Genomic DNA, 26,798 nt, shown 5'->3' with positions numbered 1-26,798 from the left:
TACACATCAAAGTGTAACATGCATATACTGTATACAGTTGAATAATTATCTGTCATGTTAGAGTGATTACCAATCCGCAAAAGCTCAGTAAATGCATCCTCTCTCTCGAGGATCTGATTTAAGATATTTATTTTTATATCTCCTTGAATAAATTTTTGTGCAACACAGCTGAATGCAGAGCCTGCCATGGCCATTAGCTCCCTGGCTTTATCTGAGAGTTGATCAATGAGTTTCCCTTTTGCACCTTAGGAAAAAACAAAAAAAAATTGCTGTGCAAAACCTCAACAAATAAGAATAAACTAGCAGCAGATCTCAGCATGTAGAGTAAAGTAACAGCATGTACAGTTGTGAATTCACACCTTGTAGTTGAAAGATTTTGCTTGCTGTAGGCCATGTCAAGAGATGTTTAACCACCAGCTCCTCACCCTCTTTATACTTTCCGTCTTCAGTCTTAGGCCAGGCTTTGAGTACAATTGCAGATATCAGGTTTCCAAATTTACTAAAGTCATGGCTTCTGAGTTTTGTAAACAAAGTCCTCTCAGATCCATTCTGATTTATTAAAACAAGCATGATATTAACCTTATACATTTATGTAGAAAAATGTTTTTTAGTAACTGTCAAAATAATTTATGTTATCAATACCTGACACACAGAGTTCACAGCCTCTAATGCACATTTTTCAAAAGAGGAAGACAATACAGGATACTTGAAGTTCACCTCCTCTACTTGGCTACAGTAGATTTCAATCTGATGAATTGGGCTTTCCTAATAAAAATAAACCAACATTTGTAAACCTGTGGTACAGTAGATTTAGGTTTTCTGTACATATTTTGCAAATATTAAACTAAAAACCACAAAACACCTGTTTTCTTACCTGCTTCAACTTTCCTTCAAACTGTAACAAAAACGAGTCTCTCCATGTTGAGCAAAATTTCTCGTTAGCAAAAGATAGCGAAATCACCTTACTCCATGTCTAATCATCAGTAGATAACAAGATAACTGTTACATTCTTGATTTTTTAGTATTAAAATTTGTAAAGGAAATTAATTAAAAAAACTACCTACCTCAACTTCACGAATGTTAGTAAAACTTGTGTAGCCGTGTGAGTAGTCCAGTAATGGCTCAGAGAAAGCATTTTGGAGCCAGTCCCTTACAGTTCTTTCTGTCTGCATAAAAATCTTCTTGTTCTTCTCTCTCTGGGCCTCAGCTGATTCCTTTAAAACAACACCTTATAATGGATTAAGGTGATAGAAACCTGGCATGAAAGAGAATAGAACATAATTTCTCCAATTCACCACACTTTATGTATAAGGTGGTGGCTAGAAGTTGTAAGATTGCCAAGTGGGTTTCTTCTTTGCAACTTGAGAAGTGACTATACAATCAGTGCTAGCAGTAGTAGTAGTGTTATTTGGCACCCGTGTCACAAATGCTCTATGTTAAAAAACAGCGGTCTAACTATTGAAAATTTCTCATTCTTTAGCTAGTCAGCAAAAACATTTTCTCGTGACTTTTCAGTGGATATACTGTGTACAGTGGAACCCCAAATTACAAGTAACGCGGTTTACGAGTGTTCCGTAAGATGAGAAGATTTTAATAAATTTTGACTTGAAAAACAAGCATTGTCTTGGTTTATGAGCACCGAGTATCATGTATCACGCACGTGATCACAACTGAGCCAACAGTTTTTCTCTCTCTTGCACTGCGGAATTGTAGGTAATTGTCTCCCCTGCTGGGTCTTAGTGCTCGTCTCTCACTGATATAATCAACATCCGTGCACGTGTGTACTGTTTACTATAACACTGTGACCATGTGTGTGTGTGAAACATTTTATTTCGTGTTTGTAAGCGCGTGTGTACAGCAAAAGCAATTCTCATTAGAGGGTAAAAATCCATTTTTTCTCTCCCCCCATATCACCCTGTCATTTCACTTTACCTTTAAAAAGAATTGCGACAGAGCGATTTTTCTGTGTAAGGCAGTGTGTGTGTGTGTTACACACACACCCTCTGCCTTGCACAGAAACTCCGCTCTGTCGTGATTTTTTTTAAAGGTAAGGTGCCGGTTTGTTTGTTTTGTTTTTTTTACTTTACAGCAGTGATTACGTTAGTATGCACTCACGCGAGTGTGACTAGCAATGTTCCATGCTAATTTCCGATTAAACAGTCTCTCCGTTAATGTGTGCACGCACATTACACACAACCACACATACACACACAATCAGCGTGTGTGCACAAACGGAAACACTTATCTGTCGGGATTTATTTTTACTTTTTTTAAAGGTAAAGTGCAGGTTAATTTGTTTTATTTTTTATTTATATTTTGTATTAATCATTTTTATGTATTTATTTTGTTTGGGCTGTAGAACGAATAATTTGAGTTTCCATTATTTCTTATGGGAAAATTTAGATTTGGTGTACGAGTGTTTGGAATACGAGCACACTTCAGAACAAATTATGCTCATAATCCAAGGTTCCACTGTACTAGATTTCTGTGATATACTGTATTTTTACTTATTGCAATTTCCCATTTTTAAATATTGTGGTAAATTATTTAATTGAACAAAAAATTACAGGGTGCACAATAATATTTAGATGTAAAGTCAGGTCCTGTGACAAAAAGGTAACCGAGTGGTATATTTTAATTGATTTTGCAGTATCGAGCTGTAAAAAACAAAAAATTTAATCATTACCCAATTCTCAACACTGTTAATGTTTATAAGTTGTAAGTATTAGATTTAGCACTTCGGTGTAGGCCGTAAAACATAATATTTTTCTGTGTTTTTTTTAGAATTTTGAGTGCCATTCATGAAACACACCAACTTAATGTTGTCTACATCTCTAAGAACTTAGCTAACTTAGCATAAGTTACTATCACATACTATACACAAAGAAAATAAATATTTTTGCAATGTTACCTATAAAATCCTTTTTTTAAACAACATGATTACCTTTTCACTAAAATATTCTCCCAAATCCATGATCAAATTGAAAAGTTTCAAACACTCCAGAAGAACATCAGAATTGTATGCACTCTTGAAAATTCGACAGATTTTAGCCAAAAGGCTGAAGCACTTTGTCAGACAAAGGTCACTATAGGCCTTATCTTTAAACCTGATAAAAAAAAAAGAAATATTATTACTCATTTTGTTCTATTTTTTTATTCCTGTAAGTGACATATGGGAAATTATAAGGGTACATAGTAACAATACAAAGTAAAATACCAATTCCAAAAAAGTTGGGACAGTATGGAAATTAGCAATGAAACCAAAAAAGAGTCATTAGTTTTTTCACCGTAGTCTATTCACCTGGTACTGTATTGAAAACTTTACGAACACATTATTTGATTATTAACCATGTAAATTTTAAAAGGTACATTTTTTTAAGCATTTGGGCAACAGAGACACGAGTTGGTTAAATGTAGCTAGGGACGTGTGAAGGCTGAGACGGCCTGGTGAATCTTCAACTTTGCGTTCAGCCAAGTTCTTTAGCACAGATGTATAAAAGCATTGGGCAGAGGCAACCGAGACCTTCCCTCCTAAGGCAACACTAAAATGTAAAGAGGCCAGTGGCTGATGTTGGCAGGAAGTTCTGAGCGTATTCAATCCATGGAAGAATGGGGCTTCTTTGAGGTCATACATTGCATTTCCAGGTCCTGGTTGGCTATTTCTGTCTGGCCATTGGTCTGTGGATGATACCCTGAAGATAAGCTGGGAGTAGCACTGATTAATTTGCAGAAGGCTGACCAGAATTGAGCAGCGAAATGGGGTCCACGGTCAAAGCTGATGTCTGTCGGGAGTCCATGCAGCCGGAAAACAAGTATGATCAAAAGCTCAGCGGTTTCTTTGGCTGTGGTGAGACCAGCTAAGGGAAAAAAGTGGGTAACCTTTAAAAAGCAGCCTACCACCATTAGGACACGTGTGACCCTCGGAGTCAGGGAGTTAAGGGCAATGTGGGACCAGGGTCTGTGAGGGATCAGAAGAGGTCTGAGATCTTTTTGTTTTGTTTGTTGCTGGTCTTATTTCTGGAGCCAGAATCGCGGAGCTCACAAAGCGGTTCAGGAAAGTCTATAGACATCAGACTTGCAGTCATAGGGTTGTAAGGAAGAAGGGCCCGAGACTTGCTGAACACCATTTTGAGATCTGCATAATCGTGCATAACTGCAAAGAGGTCAGGGAACTTCTTAGGGGAGGTCGTAGCTGGAGTGAGACTTCAGGCAAGTGGTCATCGGGAGCTCTATCTGAGGATTGCATTGTTTCTCCAGACGATCTGAAAGTTATGGATGAGCCAGGGCCGTCCGAGAACCAATTGTGACTGAGCATTATTCAAGACAAGGAGGGAAATCTCTTTAAAGTAGTCTCCTGATGTCCTTAGGATAACAGGGATGGTTCGATGGATGATCTGCGGAAGAGGCATACCATCAAGGGTGCAGACAATCAGTGATGTGCTCAGGGGAGAAGTAGGGATTTAATAAAAACTGCAGGCACTTCTTTAGTACTGTAGACGACTGCTCTTGGGCAGGCCCCTGCAGTCTGCCTAGGTTTACTAAGGGGGCCTTAATTTAACCTGATCACAGTAGAGACAAGCCCCTGTCTGAATTTGCTCTTCTTCCAGTAAAATCTAGGTTTACCCTACCTGCATGGGTTCGGCCAAGGGGATGGTTGAAGTCGCTGGAATCGGAGAGGTGCTGGCTCTGAGACAGTGTTGGCTAGGGGTGTGGCACCTTTGTCTGAGGTGACCCCCCTGCATGATCCATCTGGCCTTTGAGGTCTTCAGGAAAACTGAGAAACCAGCTTTGACTAATTCAGCGAGCCTGTTAAGGAAGGTGTTGTACAAGCCCTGAGAGTCTAACTGAGTAGCAAAGCTCCAAAAGTTGCCTTGGCGAAGCTTCAAAAGTTGCCTGGCAAGCTCCCTGCCTGCTGCCACCGGTCAAATGCCCTCCTCATCTCCCCAGGGAAGGCATAGAAGGTAGCACAGCAAAGGTAATTAGTGTTTCAGACAGCTGCTCTCCATTTGCAGGCTCTCCCCATGAGGTGGGTGATAATATACCCCACCTTGGAGTGTTCAGTGAGGAAAGTCGAGGGATGGAGCTTGAGTAGCAGGGAGCACTCTAACAGGTAACACAGACAGGTTTTTATTTACGGTTGAGGGTTGGGCAGACGAGGTTTGTGTCAAGCTAAGGGTGTCACAGTTGAAGGGAGTGCGGAGGATAGATGTTGGAACTGGGTTGACATGAGATAATGTTTAGGAGATGTGTAAAAGGTTTTGCTGATGTGAATCTATAACAGCGTCCTGTTGGACAATGGTCTGATACAACTTGGCCTCTGTACGTGTACTAGACCTGAGCTGGAGCTTAGTACGGAAACAGAGTGCTCAGGTTAAACTTACTCTGTGTGTAAAAGAAATCCAAAAACAGGCAGGGTCAATAACGAGTCGAGGGTACACAAAACAAAAGTTATATACTGCGGCACTGACTGATTTTCTCGGCGTGATTATAAAGCCGAAAGATAATTACTAACCGGTTACAGGTGACCTGGAAGTGCCGGATTGAGGGCTGGCTTGTGACATATATTTTTAACAAACAAAAGATTACATAATAAGTCATAAAATAATGCGTTGTTGTAGTGTTTGCTTTATAGAACAAAATAAAGAGACTTTTTGTTTTTGTCGCCAATTTCCATACTGTGCCGATTTCTTTTGTAATTGGGGTTAATAATATTATTATTTTTTAAATAACCATCATATACCTGATTTGGCGGTTTTTAATTATGTCAGGGAGCTCTGATAACAACTGCTTCAGGTCCTGTAAAACACATGTTTTCATCAAGTAAACTTGTTTTTTCATCCAATTATTTTTTTTTTGCAAAATTATGTGATAGTAACTAAGTGAATATAAAAAAAAACTAATAGTAATTAAGCATTTTGTTAATTAAGTATTAGGACATCAGTATTAAGTCAGTCATCATAATTGTCATAAATGTTTCTGTTATAGTATATTTAACATGTCAGATAAAAATTAGCCCAGATATCATGTTGTTCTTACCAGTGTAGTCCATATTTTAACATATTAACATGTCCACTATTTTTGCAAAATCTCACAATTTATGCAGTATAAAATACACTAAGCAAATAAACTAAGCCTGAAGTTTTCCTTACATCTCTGTTATGGAACAACGCTTTGTTGTCAAGTCTGCAGTTCAGCATTACAAGGAGATCTAGAATATCCACCGGACTGAAGGATGTATATTCAAACAAATTGTTCAAACCCAACACCCACATCCAGGAGCGGATAAGTAATGGATCTATGACAAGTAAATGTTTATGGGCCTCCATGACCTTTATAAGTGCCCTGTAAATGAGAGAAAAGACAGAGATTTATATAGTTTCGATGTAAGAAAATATGGAAAGGTACTATATCACATATTTTTCTTTTAAATGACAAACAACACACTTTAAATAGTGCACTAACCCACTGCTTAAATTATTTTAGTGATATACAACAGTTATACATCAAATTACATCACATTTGCATCTTGCTATTCTAAACTAAACATACAGTACAAAGAAAGTATGTGAACCTTTTGGAATTTCTTAGTTTTCTACATTAATTTGTTATAAAATGTGATCTTCATCTAAGTCAAGGGTATTGATTAGGCAGCAGTCACCTCAACCAGGCACTTCCTCTACCTGTAGATCAGACCTCCACATCAACCAAGAGGAATTTTGCCGATTGTTCCTGGCAGAACTGCGTTTGGCTCTGCCATATTCTTTGTGTCTCTCTTCAAGTCATTCCATAGCATTTTTATCGGGTTTGGGATCTAACTTGGCGACTCCAAAAGGTGGATTTTGTTGTCCTGAGGCCATTCTGTTGTGGACTTGCTCTGGTGATTTGGGTCATCATCCTGTTGAATCACCCAACTTCTACAGAGTTTTAACTGACGTACAGACATTCTCACATTATCCTATTAATTTTTTTGATACGGGAATTTATCTTCCCCTCTATGACTGCAAGCTGGCCAGGCCCTGATGCACCAAAGCAGGCCCAAATCATGATACCAAACCCCACCAAACTTTATGGTTGGGATGTTTTATGTTTTATGTTGGGACTCCAGGTATGCTAAAACCTGACTCCAATTAGCTTTTTGTGAGGTCATTAACGTCATTAAAGGATACTTTTTTTCCACTAGCACTATGAGGTTTTATGGTTGTTCTTAATAAAGACATGAAATCAGAATGTTTTGTCTTATTATTTTAGGCACATTACACAAAGTATTCGCCAATACTCTTGACTAAGATAGAGATCAGATCACATTTTACGACAAAAATAATGCAGAAAACCATGAAATTCCGAAAGGTTTACATACTTTTCCTGCCACTGTACAAGAACACTCACTCACTCATCTTCTTTACTGCTTTACCCTGTATTTAGGGTCACGGGGACCTAGAGCCTATCGCAGGAGACTTAGAGCACAGGGGTACACCCTGGACAGGGTGACACAAAGATACACATAGATATACACACTATGGGCAATTTTAGAACACCAATTAGACTAAACTGCAAGTCTTTGGACTGTGGGAGGAAACCGGAGTACCCGGAGGAAACCCACCAAGCACAGGAAGAAAACACGGAAACTCCATGCACTAACCACTATAACACTGTGCCGCCTGTACAAGAACACTTAGTACAAAAAAAAAAATAAAATAGGATATGACAAATAAAACAATACCTTGTGTATTCGGAGTCTGTAATATGAGCATTAGTATTTTTGAGCCTTTTAAACCCTGCCCAAACCTCAGACTCTTGCCCTGTCAAGGGTATGTTTGGTTCAAATGGTTTGCTGTCTTTCTCCAAAAAATGCAGGAAAGGAAGAACAAGAATCCAGTTTGTAGTTCTGAGGTTAATTGCAGTCTGACAAAATTGTATGATTGCATACGCAACACTGTTAAATAAAAAATATATATATATATATTATTAAAAAATATTAATATGTTTGTGTGTAAGACAATACAAAGAACAACCAATATACCCAATCCATGTGAGGAGAAAATTATAGTAACACATTTGAAATCAACTGTAGTGGATATAAAAAGTGAACACAACTGATATAATTCTATTTTTTTGTGATGTAAAGATAAATTATGTCAGATGATTGAAAGTAACCAATGTAAAATCAAATTTTCACCATCATCAGTTATGATATACAAACAGATTTTTAAATAAAATCATGTTCAGGGAAGGGAGGCATGGGGAGGTATTGGGGGACCTTTACAGAGTTGAAGATGGCAGGGTTTGCACAAAAATTTCACTTGCAATTTTTTAGGTCTTTTTTTTTTTTTTTTTTTTTTACAATAATAAATAAATAAATAAATAAGACTGAAGGGAACTCAGAGTACATGTTAATCGGTATGCACAAATGTGCAATTAGTTTAGTTAATTTTCTTTCCGTTTATATCCACTGTATAAACTTTAGCTCATTTATGCAATGATCAGTTAATCAGATAGCTGAAGCACAATAAATAAAATAATTTAAATACAGGTCAAAAGCTTTAGTTAATGTTCACAAAACTTCGAAATGCAAAAACATTTGAAGTGACTTTGACATGATTGATGGTGGCAGACAGGAATTTCATGACCTGCTGACCATCTGGGATTTTCAGACAAAAAAATCTCATTATGCAAAATGTAACAGAAAACAAAAGAAAAACCTTTCAACGAGTGAAATTTGCATGGTCAGAGCAGCAATCAAACCTTGAAACAGATATGCTAAAACATTAAATACATTCAATGTGTATACTGCTTATTCTGTACAGGATCGCAGGGGCCTGGAGCCTAGCCCAGGAGACTATGGACATAAGGCAGTGCCAATCCATCACAGGATTTAAACACACTTTGGGCAATTTGGGAATACAGACCATCAGCAGCATTCAAACCCTGACCCCGGTGCTAGGGGTGGTAATCACTACACCACCGTGCTGCATTTTCTGAAATACACAAACCAGCCCTTTCAACACCAACCTACAAGCTACAGTCGAAGTCACTGAGATCACATTTTTTCCTACATTCTGATGTTTGATGTAGATATTAACTAAATCTCTTTGACCTGTATCTGCATGATTCCGTGTACCGCTGCCACATGATTGGCTAATTGCATGATTGAGCAAGATTGCACAAGTGTTTTTATTAACTCTGCAACTGTGTGTATAGCTTTTTATTTAATTTCAATATAAAGCACAATAACTGGATCAACTATATATTGAGTCCAAAGTCATACCGTTCCTTTGGAAGAGGCTGTAAAAGCACATCCCAGTAGGAAATGAACTCATTCTTTGTCAGGTTAGGAAGCTGAAGCAGCCAGCCAATATCATAAACCATTTTGGGATCCATATATAGATTATATTTTAGATAAATCAGCAGCAAGATGACCATTACTCTTGGCTGATCTTGGATTATTTCTTGAATATTTTTGCATGTTTGAAAAAATGCAATCTTGTCCTGCATGAAATGTGTGATAAGTTCTTTCACCTGAAAAATGACATTTAAAAAGATTTTAATAAACAAGGAAAATGCACAGATAAAATTATTATAAGTATTGGCGATGTTATGTGGTCTATTTATTTTACATATTATATCACACCTGGTTTTCGCCATACTGCAAAGAGTCCCATCGTTTTCCTTGTTCTTCATACACATGGGGATCTGAATATGTTTTGAAGAACTGCTCCAACTGAGCCATGAAGTTACTCACATTTAGCTCACTCCATTCGCTAAGGATATCACTGATTGTATCCAACATGATCCGTCCTGCGATATATCTTCCCCTCAATATATCAGGCTTCGTGTTTAAAAACCAGTTTTTAATCTTTTCAACCATACCATGTGAAGGCTTTGTACATATTATGTCATCATATTGGTGCCAATCCCCTGCAAAACAATATAATATGATATAGTTATGACACTTTAATATACAGTTCCCTCCAAAAGTATTGGAATCAGAAGCCCAATACATTTGTTTTGGCTATAAACTGGGCAATAAACAAACACCTGCTAAGCAGGTGTTCCAATATTTATTTAATATTGGATTAGCATAAAAGCTGAAAGTGTGCACCAGTATGGTATGCATTGATTGGTGTGTGTGTGTGTGTGTGTGTGTACTTTCTCGAGGAAAAATTACCCACATAGTAAGATCTTTGTTTTTTTTTTTGTGGCAGTTTAAAAAGCTTACCTTGTTGTGTAAGTAAGCTTTCTTTAATTATCAGACAACGGTTAACAATTCCTTTTGCATTGTCTTTGTAGATATATTCATGTTCAGGGTCTTTGTCTGGCTTAAGAACAACATATTTATAAGGAATACACTTATTTCCAACATTCTTTCTACTGCTTTCCAGTTTTCCTTGCACAAGAAAACCATCCTGTCCTAGGTCTCTGCAGAAGAGTTTGGAGGGTGGAATGAGGTGAGGAAAATCCAGACAGAAATGTAAATGTGAATTAATTTTGAGCGGGTTGTTAATTGCACTGTATTACATAACTAAATAAATAATGTTTGCTAATCAAAGTAATATGAACAATCCATCAATCAATCAATCAATCAATCAAACAAACAGACAAATAGCATGACAGACATCTAATTCAAATTGGGACTTTCTCATGAATGGTGTAAAACTTTATAGAATTTACAGAAGACTTCTAGCACAGTGACAAGATTTTTAGCTGCAGGTAAAACATTTAAATGGTGTGAAAATTTTAAAGAAGGCCATATGCATGTGAATGACAATCTCAGCCGAAGTGGCTCAGAGCCCACTGGTGTCGTTCCTGTGAACATTCGGCGAGTGGAATGCTTGATCCATGAAAATTGATGGATAACTTTGCCAACTTGCTAAAGAGACTTATGTGTCTGAGGGAACTGTACATAAAATCATTCACCAACACCACTTGCACATTACACGCATTCTGTTTTTTGTTATTTTGTTATTTTCTGTATTCTGTCACAATCAAGTCCCAGATTTGAATGTTCCTCATTAATTAATTAATACATGCATAAATGCTAATTTCAGGGGCTTACCTTGTGATTTCCATTTTCAAAATATCTTTTTTCCAATTCCCTCCTAAACCACCTGATCTTATTGTAACAGTGTCTCTTGATGGGTCTATGTTAAAGTCTTTGGATAAGACAGCATGGAAGAAAATGGTGATGTCTTTGGAATACTGTTGTTGGTTTGCTGTGCTAATAGATTGAATTAAGAAACAAACACAGCAAATGATAAAATTTCAAGAAATAAAAGAAGGAATAGATTAATTTAAAATGGACTTAAATGACAGGAAAGGAAGTAAAAGACCCTGAGATTTAGCTAAACATACTGTTTCTGGTTGCTCTTCTTTTCCTTTGACAACACTTCTTGAAAACCCTTTTCATCATTTTGGTCTGAAGGAACATTTTTCTCCTGAGGCAAAGGGTTCTCAATGTTAAAACTTTGTTTAGGGGGTGCTGCGCCCCTTTCCTTCTGTGGGTCATTTACTTCTTTTTTTTGTGCTGAGACATCCTTGTGTTTAGTTTGCTGTTTGTTACCAATGTTGTCTACTTTGGGTTTTGCAGCAGCTCCTTCCTAGAGTTGGATAAATGTTTATGCAGGCTTAAGCAAGTGTCTTTAAAAATTATATAATATTTTTTTTGAGGAGTAACACTTACCTCATTATTATATGGCCCAAATACTAAGCTGTTAAAGACACTTTGTTGGTTCTCATCCTGTCCAGTGGTACATTGCAGTAAGTGTGTTTCCTCTTTTGTGTTTTTTGTTGTAAGGCTGTTTGAGGGCTGCATAGGAACTGAAGATTGCTGGCTCAGGTTTTCAGTCTGGGCTTTTGCGAGGTCCCCATGAGAACTACTAACAGGCACTTTAGTGCCTGAATCACATGAATGAGACAATATGCCAGCTGTGGATGTCTGTGTCTGACTGGTTATCACCACATTTTTCGATTCATTCACTCTAGGTGGTGTCTTTTGGTCATGTAGGTCTTTTATCTGTGGTTGAGTAGCAGCATCTGACAGGGTGCACTGTACAGACTGCAGTTGCTGATCTAGTCTGGGAGGTAAAAAATCATCTTTCGGGGACTCTGTCTTAAGATTGTTTATAGGATCAGGTTTAGAAGAGCTACTGTTCATTTCCACCTCAATATGATCTTGAGTGAGCTGGCACTTGACAGACGCTGGCTTCACATTGCCCTGGCTAAGTGCTTCAGAAGAAGAGGACCTTATGCCGGGTGGTGCTGTAAATGATTGGGCATCACTCATGCTTTTCTCACCTATTGTATTCCCTAGCATAGCCTGGGTACTTGGAAAATTTAGAGAGGATGTTTGATGTGACTGGGAGGACATTTTATCCTGGACATTGGGTAGTGTATGTTTGTTTTGCAAAAGAGTATCAATAGATGAGCAGACTTTTCCTTCAGTTGCTTTTTCAGAAGACCAACTGGCGCCATCTTGTGGAACATGTTCTTTGACAGTAGAGATTTTATTGTGGGTTCTCTCAGAGGCATAACCATCTTGATCTTGACTTGGATTTGAAATTACCTGAGGAGAACAGAGAGCAACATGGTCACTAAAACTTTTTAACATGTTTACTGATACTGAAATTATATATAACATAATATATATATAATATAATATAATATAAAAAACCATGTGATGGGTTTTATGTTTTTAAGTTTGTTACAACCAAACCTGAAACTCACAAGCTATCCCACTTGCTTTCATTTTTTCACCTCTTATGAGAATATTTTGAACAATAACTATTTAACAACTATTAGTATTTTATTGGCAAGGGACATCTCATGGTTTATCCATCTTTTTAAAAAGAAATTTGCTTAAAACCAAAACACCCTTAACTCAACGTTATAATCAATGAAAATGTATACTGAAAACAGTCAAATCAATAAATGTGCTTTTATTAGCCGTAGATGAAATATGGACAACTGGCTGATGGATTCTTGCTCCATAAGTGTCTAGGCACTAATTAACCCATAATCATTTAGTTCTGCCAGTCTAAAAGACTGCAGATATAAAAAGTGATGCACATTGACTGAATTTACAACTAAAATGATGCAATGGACAAAGGTTAACATAAACAATATAGGTAAGGACTAGATGAACTTGATCAATAGTATACTAACTGCTTACCTTTTCTTTCCCTCTGTTTTCTGGAAACTTAGTACAATGCTCTGAAGGGGAATGTGCATCATTGTTTGGATCTGTCAGGTTTTGATTTCGCTCTTTCCCTTGATGGACTAGTTGCTCTGGGGATTTTCCACCTTGAAAGGAAACAGTTCATGCATGTAGGCTTATACACAGTAAACTCCCTAGTGTTGATTTAACACATTAAGTGTCCGTTCGAGTACAACTAAACACTGTAGAATGTTAAATCTATAATCTTGGTGTTAGTTCACGCTGGGGATTTTGCATCGTACTCCACAGGATATTATTAGCTTTGGTTTTAATCCTATCTACAGTGCTCTTTATAATTCACAAACATAAATACTTCCTATCCGTGTGATAAAGTCCAACATATTTATACACATGTATCACATTGTAACATTACAAACACATAAACAGATTTCCTGTGTACAGAGCCAACCTTTAATATTTCTACTAAATTTAATGTCATAAATCCATGATGTAAATTAAAATACATAAATACATTATGTATTTAGCACATAATAGCACATGTTAAGTGCTATTCTTAAAGAAAAGAGACTCGATAAGGCTGTTAAATAAATATGCAGCCTATTTACAGGGTGAGCATAAAATCCTTCCCTGAATATGTAAAAACATATCTTAAAAGCTCTGATAGATAGAAGAATAAATATTGTGGCATTACTGTAGGTCAGCAAATAACAAGAATGATAAGCAAGAGAGAGAGAGAGAGAGAGAGAGAGATGTGGTACATATATGTTTGAGAACAGGTAAATAGTTTTTATTTAAAGTCCACTAATATAAGAAAGACATGGGCCCAGATCTGATGATCTTTACAGCCCTGATACAGGTTCATGAAGATAGCAGCGCATTAGTTACCGTCATGTTAAATTACAGACTCAGTCGATATTAAACCCCTCACCTGTTGTCCTGCTTGGTTGGGTGTCCAGTTTTTGTCCACATTCGGGACAAAAGCGGAAAGTCGCCTTTAAATCGAACTCGCATTGTGGGCACTGCATCTCCGAACCAAATCAGCAGCCCTGCAAATCAACTAAAGCTAATTACGCACACGGGATAAACCGCCATGATAGCGCAAATTATTATTATTATTTTAAGTTTCTGTTATATGATCCTGTCACCCCTTTCATTCAAATTTGTGAAGAAATTTGTTCTACAAAAGAAAGAAAAAAAACGGTTTAAAATCCGATGTAGCGCTCAACACTCCTCGTGATCCACAGGCAGAGAAGTCCCGATCCCGAAGTCACGCACTTCACAACTTCCGATCTAAGTAGTATGCCAAAAGTGCTGAAACCGACCGCATGAATCAGTCACACTACTTAGTATGCTAGTAGGCTACACACGGACGAAGTTTAAGTTTCGATTCGCCAAAACAAGCGCTTGATTTCGTTTCCTGTCTGTTGGGTGCAGGCTTTCTGCAATAGGAGTTCACCGACATCAGCCTAAATGGAAGCATATTGTAAAAAAAATGGAGGCATATTGTATAGGGATATCTTAATATGATGCATGCATAATCCTGTTTTATCGTTGCAATGCACCCGTGCACAAACTAGGCTACATGAAAACATTGTTTGCCAATGCTGATGTGGAAGAACGAGAGCGATCACTGAACACTTTTGGAATAAACTGAAACACTAATTGTGCTCTGGTCCACCTCACCTGGCATCAGTTACTGCCTCACACTCAGCAGATTTACTGCAAGAAATTTATAGCATTTTTTTTTGCCTTTTACCCATTACAATCACCTTGCAAAAATCCAAAATAAATAAATAAAGATTGTGGAACTTACTTTGTTATGTCATTGTGTGTTGTATTGGTTGTTAGGGCCAGACCAAATTTAGGTAGCGATCAGTTTTAAATGTAATGATGCTAGATGTAAATGTTAAATATTGTGTAGATGATAATGAAATGTTAATAGCAACTATAATGTAAATTTTAATGTATATTTGACATATACAGTATTCCCCAACATATAAAAGTGTAAATGGTGTTAATGGTCTTTGTGATTAGAAAAACAAAAAAATGGTGTTAATAAGGCATATTGCTTTAAATCTACATGTACGGGATTGGAAAAAAAACTAAAATGACTCAAATTAAATACATCTGATGGTATGTATTTGTCTAAATGTTCTCTCAGGGTATCAAATACCCCCAGTAACTTCAAAACTATATGAATAAAAGAAACTTTTGTCTGTACATTGGTCAGAACTCGCTTTTTTAATGATATCTTTACATTTCATACATTGGAAGACCAAATATCAATCTCAGAAAATGTTCTGCTTGCCTGTATGTCTGTTCAGCCAGATTTTGTCACACCATTACACATTTAAATGAATATTTTTTGTGGGATTAGTTTGTATTTTCACAGCAGAAATAACAGTGCTGAAGCCATATAAGTGAATTTTAAGCAGCTAAAGTCGTTTAAGACTTAGCTCTCAGATTAATTTGCTGACGACAAAAGAAGTACAAGTTAGCGTAAACAAGGCGTAAATCTTGCAAATTTTTTTGGTATTAATAAGTTAGGCAGAGAGTTCTGCTGTACAGAAAGACAGGCAGACATGTATGTGGGCTTCAACTTGAAATAATAATATATCTGATTACATTAAAGATGATCGAGTAATTTTTTTAGCTTTAATCTTTTAACTCTTTCGATGAATTCTTTTCTACGGTGGCCCTGAAGTGCAAAACAAATTAACAAAACTGAAAACAAAAAAAAACAACACTGAAAACAAAATAACAAAACCCAAAACAAAATAACAAATTTATAACCAAAAAAACAAAATAACAAATTTTTTATTTGTTGTTTTGTTTTTGTTTTTGTTCTTTTGTTTTCAGATTTGTTAATTTTGTTTTTAATTTGTTATTTTGTTTTGGGTTTTGTTGTTTTGTTATTTCATTTTTTTTATTTCTTTTGTTTTCAGTTTTGTTAATTTGTTTTGCACTTCACGGCCACCATACTTTTCCCATCAATAACAGGTATTTCAGCTAGTAAATCAATAAATCCATCCATCTAATCATTGCATATACTGCTTATCAGCATATACTGCTATGTAGGGTCACAGAGGGGTCTGCGCCTACCACACCAGGGAAACTGGATACTAAGATACAAGACAAAGAGTACACCCTGGTTGGCATGCCAATAAAGTTGCAGGGCACAGGCACACACACACACACACACACACACACACACAATCATCCACTTATAAAATTTGAAAATGCAAATTAGCCTACACTGCATGTCTTAGGTCTGAAAAAGGAGTACCCAGAGGAAACCAACCTATCAAGCATTGTGAGAACATGCAGACTCCATGCACATAGACAGGAGGCGTACTGTAATTCAAACCCACACCCCTGGATCAATCAAATCAAACCACTTTCGTTTTGTATAATGCAATGCAACCAGACCACACATACAATGTATACTGCGATTTCGCTCTTCCGCGTTGCATCGATACTTGGTTACTTGACGTCTGCGCAATGCGTCTGCAAAAGCGCAGGCGCTGCGTGTGACGCAAGCGAACGGCGACCAATGGCGTTGGAGATGTACGCAGGAAATTTGCGCAGTTGCACAGTGAAGGGTGCAGCCATTATTTTTTGGTGTTTCACTGTTAACTACACGTTGTAGACTAAGCAGACAAATATATGTATATATGAATATACATATGATGCGGCGCTTTTTATTTTTTTGCCAAGCACTTCTTTGACTCTTTCTAAGATGAGACTGCAGAGGCACTTTTTGGGGAACTGCGCTCGGGAAGCGTGAGGAGAGCGTGCGTCTCTGTTAGTGCGTAGTTTTGAACCGCACCATAAGACGGAACCTAAACATTATTAACCCGCTCTATTTGAGTCCCAGTGCAGTGATGGACGTATCGCTGAAAGCCGAGCCATCTGAAAGTGTTATGCCTCTATCCTGCGAGGAAAGTCCAGCTGCAACTGAGTCGAGTGCGAGCGTTTCCTCCGCAATTGCGGCTCATCAGGTCGAGCAGCTTAAGGAGCCGACTCCTGTGTTACTTTGTGAGTGGTGCTGGTTACACTTTGTCCAGTAGTCACAAAATCATATTCAGATTCTACAGAAACCATAAGTGTACCTAATGGATTAATTGTTAGCTGCCATACTGACCCATTTGCCTTACAATACAGTACTATGAATACAAAATAAATCTTTGTCTCTGCTTGTTTTTGTGTTCTCAATTGCAGACCCCATCAGCATAAACAGTGCTGTATCTGTATTTAGAGACCAGAAGGTGCCCCATGGTGAGTCCTTTCATGTACTATCAGGTTGTTTAGTATTTCGACAATGCCAAGGTTTTGGTGTTTTGCATCTCTACAAAACCACGATGGATTAAAACTTGAGTAATTAAAATGTTATTGAAGTTTAGACCCTCAATTTTAATTCATGGGGTTGACAAAAAAAAATATTCCATTTACCATTTAGGGATTAAAGCTAACACACTGTCATTGTCAAAATACTTATGGATTATTGTAGGTATATACTGTACATGTTATAATACACAGTTGTTGTATTATCAACACATTGCATGCTAGACTACATAAAACACATAAACATGTAATTAAACCATAAGGAGGTACACTATATGTAAATACAAAAGTATTTGGCCAAACCTGTTAATTCAGGTGTTTTAGTCAGGCCCCTTATCCCCAGTGAAGGGCAATCTTAATGCTTTAGCGTACCAGACATTTTGAAAGCATTGCTCTTAACTTTTTGGTACAAAGCATGGACTATAAAGACATGGTTGATAAGTTTAGTGTGGAAGAACTTGACTGGCTTGCACAGAGCCCTGACCTCAACCCCATCGAGCACCTTTGGGATTAACTGGAACAGAGATTTCAAGCTAGGCCTTATCGTCCAACCTCAGTGCCTGACCTCATAAATGCTCTACAGAATGAATGTCACTCACTCACAAATTTGTACAGAAACAATCCAAAATCCTTGTGAGCAACCTTCCAAAAAGTGTGGAAGGGGAACCAACTCCATATTGGAAGTATATGTATTTGGGGACAATGTCATTGCAGGTTTGGTTAAATACTTTTGTCCATATAGTGTATATTAGTAGTACTATATTACTGTGACTAGGGATGTGTCAATACAGATACTGGTATGTGGTGTCAGTTCAATACCACACTCGCTTAGTCATACAACAGAATCTGATACTATGTAATACTATGGGATACTATGTGGTGTAATCCTAGTGCTTGTTACAACACAGTGCTTGTTTGCAGTGTCGATTATACGTGGTATGAATCTAAACTAGGTTTGTACAGCTTCTTAAACTATAATTTTTCTCAGACCAAAAATGCAGTTTAAATAAAAGACCCCCGGGTATGGCACTGGACCCATCTTTGTGATGGCAGCCTGTAAAAAGGAATAGTTGCACGCTCCTTCTTTCATTCCGTAGTCCTAGGGTATTCCCCTTGGGCAAAGGAGATTAACCCTTAAGCCCCCCTTACGAGGGTCACATTTAAACCTTTCTACTATTCTCTCCTTACATGCTTGGTAGAACTTTTATCACTCCGTAGGGACCCGGAGAATAGTTGATCCCCACTATCCCAATTCTATTATAAGGGACAACTCTTTGTTTGCCGAGAGATCCTGGTTTCTGAGAAATGTGGTTTGCTGCGGCCTACATTATTTCAACATGGCACTTTGACTCCTACTTCATCTAGACAGGAGGTTGGAATGGCTCGATCCAATCAATCGGCTGGTCAAAGCATACTCTCAGAATATATAAATGAGATAAATGAACATCAGTAACTTTCAGACTCATTGGAGACTTTGACTAGGGTCAATCAAGTAATTTGAGCAACTTCTTGCTTACTTTGCTTGAGTATATCATCACTATATCCATGATGCATAATTTGCAGGAGTTCTGCGGCGCTGTGCATCCCTATTTTTTGGGTGAGGTGGGTGTGGAGAAGAGATGATGAAAAGAAAAACTTAAAATATGGCTACAAAACACAACTCAAAAAAACTTTTTTGGACCTGGATACGGACAACACTTCTGGAAAGACATGCGTTTCTACGATAAGTAATGATGACTGGCCAAAATTTATTATCATTGAAGCTTCTTCTCCTGATCTCCCAATCACCAAACAGCTACCTTGAAGCAAGGAAAATAGTGGCTGCTGCTTCTGTTTTCACTTTAATTGAAACCCTCGCTTGTGTGGTCAAAAAAACTGTGAAGACAATTAATTGCCAGACAGATATCACCTGGATGCATAAAGATAAACCCCAAACCATTAACCACAATAATCCCCTCCCAAGGACAAAGAATACAGAGTGGATTTCCTTCTGATGACCTTCATCCTGACCAGAGTTCAACAACCAAGAACGAAAAAGCAAATAAAAGTAACAGGAAGTTAAGTATTACTCAATCAAAGATACTTCAAAAACAAGACAAATTTAAGATGCAGAAATGAAAGACAAAGAACATTCCAGCAGAAGCCCTTCCCCTAAAAGCAGAATAAGGACAACTGTCCCTGTTCTCCCTAATAGATGATGAAAAACGTTATAATTCAGTGGAACTGTCGTGGTGTTCGGGCTAATTTAGCGGAGTCTAACTGCAACCAGCAACCCGATTGCTCTATGCCTTCAATAGACACAGCTACCATCAAATAATGCTTTCACAAAATGTATTGCTTTTAATACTTTTGGTTCCAATAACAAGCGAGCTTCGGGTGGAACAACTATTTTAATTAGAAATGATATGATTCACATTCATATCAGTCTTAACAGCAATCTACAGGTAACAGCAGTACGACTGACACTACAGAAAACCATCACAATCTGTTCTCTTTACATTCCCCCATATTTAAATCTCACATGGCCCTAGACCAACTAGCTGCTCAACTTCCATCTCACTTTATCTGAATAGGAAATTTAAATAGCCATAACTACCTTTGGGGTAGTAATCACTGCAATGCAAAAGGAAAGAAGATTGAAGATTTTATTGAAAACCATACCATATATATTTTAAATGATGGATTAAATACACATCTACACCCAGGACATGGAACATACTCCGCAATCAGCCTGAACTTTTTTTAGATTTATCATGGAAAGTACATCAAGATCTATGCGGAAGTGATCATTTCCCAATTATTGTTACTATCAAAGAAAGAAGAAGAAGTAAAAGTACAAAGATGGCAAATAAAAAGGCAAACTGGTATCATTTTCAATCTTTCTGCTATGAAAGATTTGCTGAACTCTCAGATCATAGAAATTTACAGAAACTCTCATAGTCTACAGTCCCAAGAACATCTCTAAAAAAACATTAAAACGAATCCCATGGTTTAATGAGAGGTGTAAGGAGGCTATAAAAGAAAGGAAAAAAACCGGAAAGACTTTTCTTCAGATACCCAACAACAACAAATCTTATCAAACTTAAAATGAAGAGAGCACAAGCAAGAAGAACCTTAAATAGAGTCATAAAAGAAAGCTGGAGAAGATTTCCAACATGTCAACAAATACTCCATCAAGTAAAATATGGAAACTGATACGAAAAATGAAAGAAGAAAACAATGGTCCACAAATACAACACATCAAACAGAATCATTCAATCTTGACATCAAAAAAAGAAATTGCAAACATATTAGCAAAAACCTTCGAAAAGAACTCGTCAATTGAAAACTGCATTTCTGCTTTTAGAGCCCTCCATGATAAACAAAAGAAAAAAATTTACTTTAACTCCAGTAATATAGAGCCCTACAACCTTTTTTTTTTTTTAATAGAAGAACTACAACGAGCCATCAAAAAAATCCAATGATACAGCCGTTGGACCAGATAATATCCACTATCAATTTTTAAAGAACTTACTCCACCTCTTTCTTAAAAAGCAGAAATAATTCCTATCCCAAAGCCAGGTAAAGACCATAAAGATCCTTCTAATTATTGCCCTATTGCTTTAACCAGTTGTCTATGCAAAACAATGGAACGGATGTTCAGTGACGGCTTGGTCTGGGTACTGGAATCCGAACATCACATAAATACCTCCCAATGTGGATTCAGGAAAGGACGAAGCGCTACAGACCACCTATAATCTACCTAGATCTAGGGAATATCACCAACAGTTTCTGGACATAAGAGGAAAATAACCACAGCATACCCCAGTATACTTGTACCGAAAAATAATGAAATGCCTGGCCGAAGGCCGAATACTGAACGCAGTGTTTCGCATTTTTTTCCATTTATTTTGCCAATTTATGTTAATTATTTATTAAATAGTAAAAATTTGTTTTTTACTATTTTGTGTTGCTTTTCAGAAAAATAAATCAAATAACAAAAATACAATTTAAAATATTTATTTAATACTGAAATTTTTTTTAACATTCCAGTAGATATTATACAAACAAAGCACAATATAACTTATTATAACAATATAAATAAATTAGTAAAATAAAAAAAATATTTTTATTTGGCCATCTTTGAAGCCCCCCTTCTTGAATAGCCTATGTTAAGCCTACAGTATAACTGACTGCTGAAAGAATGTAACTCTGTATGTCTACAACAACAAATGTGCATTAAATAGTGCAAAAAAAATCGCTGCTGCTGTTGCCGTAGCCGCCGCCGTGTCTTTCTCGTACTCTGCATGATGTTCGGGGTGTCTTGATTTTAAGTGATAAATTAAACTTGAAGTGCTCTATGTTTTTGCAGATGCACCCCCTCTGGACAATTCAGCAGAACAGTGTCTGCAAACGGCCGTTTTTGCCTCTTTCTCTGACACTTTAAAGTGCTTCCACACTGCTGACATGTTTGCTGCATAAAGCGCGCGCCTCTCACTCTACGCAGGTTACTATTTGATCGCATCATTAAAAACGTCATTGTTCGGCAAAATTTTGTTCGGCCTTTTCACTTATTCGGCCAAACACAACTTTTTGGCTATTTTCGGCCAAATAATTTCGGTAGCTGAACATTCGGTGCATCCCTAACACAGATGGATCAAAATGAGGAATTAAAGTGGCAGCAGCCTTTGCAACAAACCTAATACAGCAGGGTGTACGCATCCCAGATCAAAGATACATTTTTACCGCAGAAGCAGATGTTCTGCTCATGGCTTTGAAAATTCATTAAAACCACATCACGAAAGGATTACCTAATAATAAGGATTACCTTATAATAACGGACTCAAAATCATGTCTCCAAGCATCAGAAAATATAAAAACAGATCATGCAACAATAGTGGAAATCCTAACCAAGAAAGAAAGAAATTAATGACCCAAATGAATAGGATTATTGTACATCTTTTTGCTATGTTTCTAACCGATTTATACGTTGCCATTTGAAATTCCTTACCCCATTACCTTATCTATTTTTCGCGCCCTAAGAATATGGCCAGCATTTTTCATACAGAAGCAATTGTTAGCAATAGCTTACGACCATTAACAAATTACAGCCTAAGATTTCTAAGTCAGTCAAGTGGGTTTAAAAGATGAGTAACCTAAGTGAAAGGCATATTTTTTTTTAAGCAAATTACTGCTAATCATACTATAGATTGCGAGTAATGCGGTTTGCGTGTGTGCCGGGAGACAAGTCTTGGTTTAGGAGTACCGAGTATCATGTACCACTCATGCGCATCTTGTTTTGACGCCGAGCGTCACGTGATCACAACTGAGCAAACGTTTTTTCTCTCCCTTGCGCTGCAGAATTGTGGGTAATCATCTTCCCTTCTGGGTCTTAGTGCTTGCTGGTATAATCAACATGCATGCGGGCGTGTACTGTTTACTATAACACTGTGACCACGTATATGCGTAAAACATAATTTATTTTGTGTCTGTATGCGTGTTTAAAGCACGCGTGTAAAGCAAAAGCAAGTCTCATTAGAGAGGTTAAAGATAAATTTTCTCTCTCTGTATCAGCCTGCTCTTTTTGTCTGTGTGTGCGCTCGTCATTGGACACTATGCCACACACACACAGACTACTCCTACTTTCGCCTTCACACACACCCACACTCTTTCTCTCTGCTCTACACAGAAACACTACTCTGTCGTGATTCTTTTCAAAGGTAAAGTGCAGGTTAATATGTTTTATTTTTACTTTACAGCAGTGATTCAGTTAGTGTGTCGCTCAATCGAGTGTCATTAAAGAGATTATTATTATTTTTCCAATAAACAGTGTTACCGTTGTGTGTGCGCACGCGTGTGTGAGAAAAGAGGGGAGGAAGGGTAACTGTGTAAGACGAGAAGGGGGAGAGGGGAGCTTACTTTAGATTCACACACACATATAGTACACAAGGCCTGCGCGCACAAACGAAAACACTTATCTGTCTGATTTATTTTAACTTTTTTTTCAATGTAAAGTGCAGTTTAATTTGTTTTATTTTTACTTTATATTTTGTGTTAATTTTTTTTATGTATTTATTTTTTGGGGCTGTGGAATGAATTATTTCTCATGGGAAAATTGAATTTGGTTTACAAGTGTTTTGGAATATGAGCTCACTTCCGGAACGAATTCTGCTCGTGATCCAAGGTTCCTCTGTAATGTTGTTTTGCACCTCCAGGGTCCGGGTTTGATTTCCACCTCCTGGTCTGTGTGCATGGAGTTTGCATGTTCTCGCCATGGTGGAAATAAACACAAGAGTAATCACAATTGACCTCCACAGTCCCTAGTTAGACTACAGAGGTTCCTAGATGGGTGGAAAATAACAAGAGAAAGGTCCTATAGCATCTATTGTTTAAAGAACTTGTGACCAGTGAATATGCTATAGTTCTGTGAGAAATAATTTTACAAGAAAGCTTCTAATCATTTTGCATTCATTTTTAATGACAAAACTTCCTGATACCACTTTGTGAACTTAGGTTAGTCAACCATGCTCTAATAAAGATACTGTTAAAACAAAAATGTTATTGCAACCAAATTTAATGGCAACATAAACATAATAAATGTATATGCCCCATAATGCTCATGATTGCTTACTTATTAAGTTGCACATAACTATGTAGATGATTCATCTCTTTATCATGATGAGCATTGATAATTACCACAAAACATATACTAATCAGTTCTAAAATAATGATTACACTGGATTCTTAATATTAACCATTGTATACTTTTCACAGTTGTTAGCAGGGAGGAAGCAAGAAAAGGTACTGCGGTACGGGGCTACCCTGAAGCGGTGTCTACTTCATCTGAGTTCACCCACCGTGCTATCGTGCACCTCATTGAAGCAATGCATCGTTGCTGGGACATATATGGCTCCCACGAACGCTCTCGTCTCTTCCAGAATGTCCAGAGTGAGCTGGAGAACCTTGGCCACTTGCTGCCGGTAGAAAAGATCAGAAGAAAATGGAACAACCTTATTGTCACGTACAAGAGAGTAAAAGAGCGCAGCAGGTTGGGCAGGGGCCAGGCCAAGACCTCATGGGAATATTATGAGGTATGTTGAATTAATTGACACACTGACTTAATAATTACTGTCGTAAGCTTGGTTGGTGTGCTTATTCCATTTAAATTATTTCAAAATCTTTTCACTTACTCATTCTATCTTTTTGCATAACAGATGATGGACAAAGTGTTGGGAAAAACTAAGATCAATCAGAGTGACCCTGCTTCAGCCACTCTTGTTGGATTTGCATCTACAGCTAAAACAACTGTAAGACCCGAAGAGCACCAGCCTCACAGTGTGTCTGTTGCTGCAGTAGCAACCCCTTGTTTACTCCCTAGTGCTCTTTTTACCACACCTTCTTCAATTCCTACGCTGGTGACATCCCCACTGTTGTGTAACTCAACCCCAAACCCAAGCCCTGCATGCAGTACTGACAGTTCCATACCCACTGATTCCCCCAAATCTGCTTCCAAGATCACAAGACAGCCACTGAAACGGAGGTTTCGTCATCTTCCGCTTGGCTCAGTGGCATCTCGCTTTGCACATCAGCAGGGACATGCAGGTGAGCGTACTGCCCTGCTACGGAATTTCCTCACCAGTCACGAAGAACGTGCTCGTCTGGATGAGCAGCGCCAACGCAAAAAGGATGCTCGTGAGCGGCGCCAGGAAAGAACAATGAGTAGCATGGCTGAAGCAATGGGAAGGATGGCAACAGCTCTGGAGTTAATCTCATCCAAGCAGGACACCATCATTGCCCTGCTCCAGAGACTGTCTGATAAGCATTAAGGAGCCAATCAAAGGAAGATTTTTTTTAAAGATGATTTGAGTCAGATGGACCTATGTATGTGTACACGATGTTGTTTTTGCATTAATTGTTGGATATTGATTACAAGTAAATTAAAAAGTGTCACAGTTTTCTTTTTCTTTTTAGCATTTTCATTACTTTTTAAGAATACTACATGGACGGTACTGCTACATATGCAGTATCACCACCTTGTTCTGACTTTCTATTCAATATATACAGCATATGTGATTACAATAATTTTAGAATAAAGTCTGCATTTACTGTTTTTGGTGAAACTTACCTTGTTTAAGTTGTGCTAATGAGTAAGTTGAGCTGTACCTTTTAAATGTGAGCAAATAAAAATGCAGTTATTGGTTTTCTTAAATACTGATGTCATTTACTTTATCTCTGTTTAAAACAAATCTTCATCCTAATAATAAACTGACAAAAAAAATATATATATATAGACTCGCTGTCCACTAGTACACCTTGCTAGTACTGGGTTGGACCATGTTTGCCTTCAGAACTGCCTTAATTCTTCATGGAATGCATTCAACAAATTGCTATAAAAATTTGTTAGAGAATTTTGTCCATGTTGACATGATAGCATCACACAGTTATGCAGAGTTCTCATCTACGCGATACAAATATCCCGTTCAACCACAATTCAAAAGGTGATCTACTGGATTGAGATCTGGTGTCTGTGGAGGCCATTTAAGTAAAAAAAAAAAAGTTGAAATGATTTTAAGTTTGTAACATGGCACATTAACCTGTGGTCATAAAGGGATGGACATGGTCAGCAACAATACTCAGATACACTGCGACATTCCAACGATGCCCAACTGGACTGGTACTAATGGGCCCAAAGTGTGCCAGGTACTGTTGATCAAGGCAGGATAGTTCTGTGCTTCCATTTGGTTTACATCAGATTCTTACCCCATGTTCTAATAGTTGCATCAGAAATTTAGACTAGTCCTCTGACCTTTGGCATCATAAAGAAATTTTTGTCCACAGAACTGCTGCTCATTGAATATTTTCTCCTTTTCATATCATTCTCTGTAAACCCTAGAGATGATTGTGCATGAAAATCCTAGTAGATCCGCAGTATCAGTGTCAGTTAAAACACCTTGGTTATCCCTTTTTGATGTTCGGCATATCGTCTTGAATATGGCTGCATGTTTTAAGGACTCAAGTCTTACCCAGAGCTCTGAGTAAATTATCTTTAAAAATCATTACAATGTCAATGGGTGTAATGTCTCTCAATATGGTGTCACCCAAGATAATGTCACACACAAAGTTATTAACCACTTTTTGGCATAAGTTTAAGGCATCGTCACGTGGATCCTTCAATTGGGTGCTTTTTGCAAACGACACAAACTACGGTAACTCACTTCCTGTTGAGTAGAGCACATGACATGCAATGTGAAAGTTGTTCAGCATAGTGAGCTCTTAATGTGCACCGGGTTTCGCATGCAACAAA

At 37.6% G+C, this 26,798-nt stretch overlaps 2 protein-coding genes across 2 annotated transcripts in view; one reads left to right on the top strand and one right to left on the bottom strand.

Annotated features, from left to right (window-relative positions):
• The window catches only part of LOC128541727 (E3 ubiquitin-protein ligase rnf213-alpha-like), a 40,239-nt gene extending 25,817 nt beyond the window's left edge, over positions 1 to 14,422 (bottom strand). The window contains exons 1-17 of the mRNA XM_053512281.1: positions 14,100 to 14,422; positions 13,166 to 13,296; positions 11,678 to 12,559; positions 11,350 to 11,594; positions 11,054 to 11,215; positions 10,217 to 10,416; positions 9,629 to 9,915; positions 9,266 to 9,516; positions 7,721 to 7,933; positions 6,150 to 6,342; positions 5,741 to 5,796; positions 2,945 to 3,107; positions 1,065 to 1,214; positions 875 to 973; positions 643 to 765; positions 360 to 549; positions 71 to 244 (exon numbers count right to left, since the gene is read on the bottom strand). Of these exons, the coding sequence (XP_053368256.1) occupies positions 71 to 244; positions 360 to 549; positions 643 to 765; positions 875 to 973; positions 1,065 to 1,214; positions 2,945 to 3,107; positions 5,741 to 5,796; positions 6,150 to 6,342; positions 7,721 to 7,933; positions 9,266 to 9,516; positions 9,629 to 9,915; positions 10,217 to 10,416; positions 11,054 to 11,215; positions 11,350 to 11,594; positions 11,678 to 12,559; positions 13,166 to 13,296; positions 14,100 to 14,196 (3,616 nt within the window). The 5' untranslated portion in view covers positions 14,197 to 14,422. The remainder of the gene's footprint in view (positions 1 to 70; positions 245 to 359; positions 550 to 642; positions 766 to 874; positions 974 to 1,064; positions 1,215 to 2,944; positions 3,108 to 5,740; positions 5,797 to 6,149; positions 6,343 to 7,720; positions 7,934 to 9,265; positions 9,517 to 9,628; positions 9,916 to 10,216; positions 10,417 to 11,053; positions 11,216 to 11,349; positions 11,595 to 11,677; positions 12,560 to 13,165; positions 13,297 to 14,099) is intronic.
• Positions 14,423 to 16,760: 2,338 nt separating this feature from the next.
• Positions 16,761 to 25,703, top strand: si:ch1073-357b18.4 (uncharacterized protein LOC797129 homolog). Its single transcript, XM_053511833.1, has 4 exons — positions 16,761 to 17,209; positions 17,393 to 17,449; positions 24,269 to 24,585; positions 24,709 to 25,703. Exons 1-4 carry the CDS (start codon positions 17,056 to 17,058, stop codon positions 25,318 to 25,320), a joined length of 1,140 nt encoding a protein of 379 aa, XP_053367808.1. The 5' UTR covers positions 16,761 to 17,055; the 3' UTR covers positions 25,321 to 25,703.
• The last annotated feature ends 1,095 nt before the right edge of the window (positions 25,704 to 26,798 follow it).

This window comes from Clarias gariepinus, chromosome 14, assembly GCF_024256425.1.
Source record: "Clarias gariepinus isolate MV-2021 ecotype Netherlands chromosome 14, CGAR_prim_01v2, whole genome shotgun sequence".
NCBI classification, from domain to species: Eukaryota; Metazoa; Chordata; class Actinopteri; order Siluriformes; family Clariidae; genus Clarias; species Clarias gariepinus.
The sequence above is the reverse complement of the archived record's forward strand: the minus strand, read 5'-3'. Positions and strand labels throughout refer to the sequence as shown.

Excerpts from the sequence above, each read along its gene's own strand:
- si:ch1073-357b18.4 (XM_053511833.1), top strand. The coding sequence starts at position 17,056 with ATGGACGTATCGCTGAAAGCCGAGCCATCTGAAAGTGTTATGCCTCTA. Across the intron at positions 17,450-24,268 it reads AGACCAGAAGGTGCCCCATG|TTGTTAGCAGGGAGGAAGCA; the intron begins GTGAGTCCTTTC and ends TACTTTTCACAG. Across the intron at positions 24,586-24,708 it reads CCTCATGGGAATATTATGAG|ATGATGGACAAAGTGTTGGG; the intron begins GTATGTTGAATT and ends TTTGCATAACAG.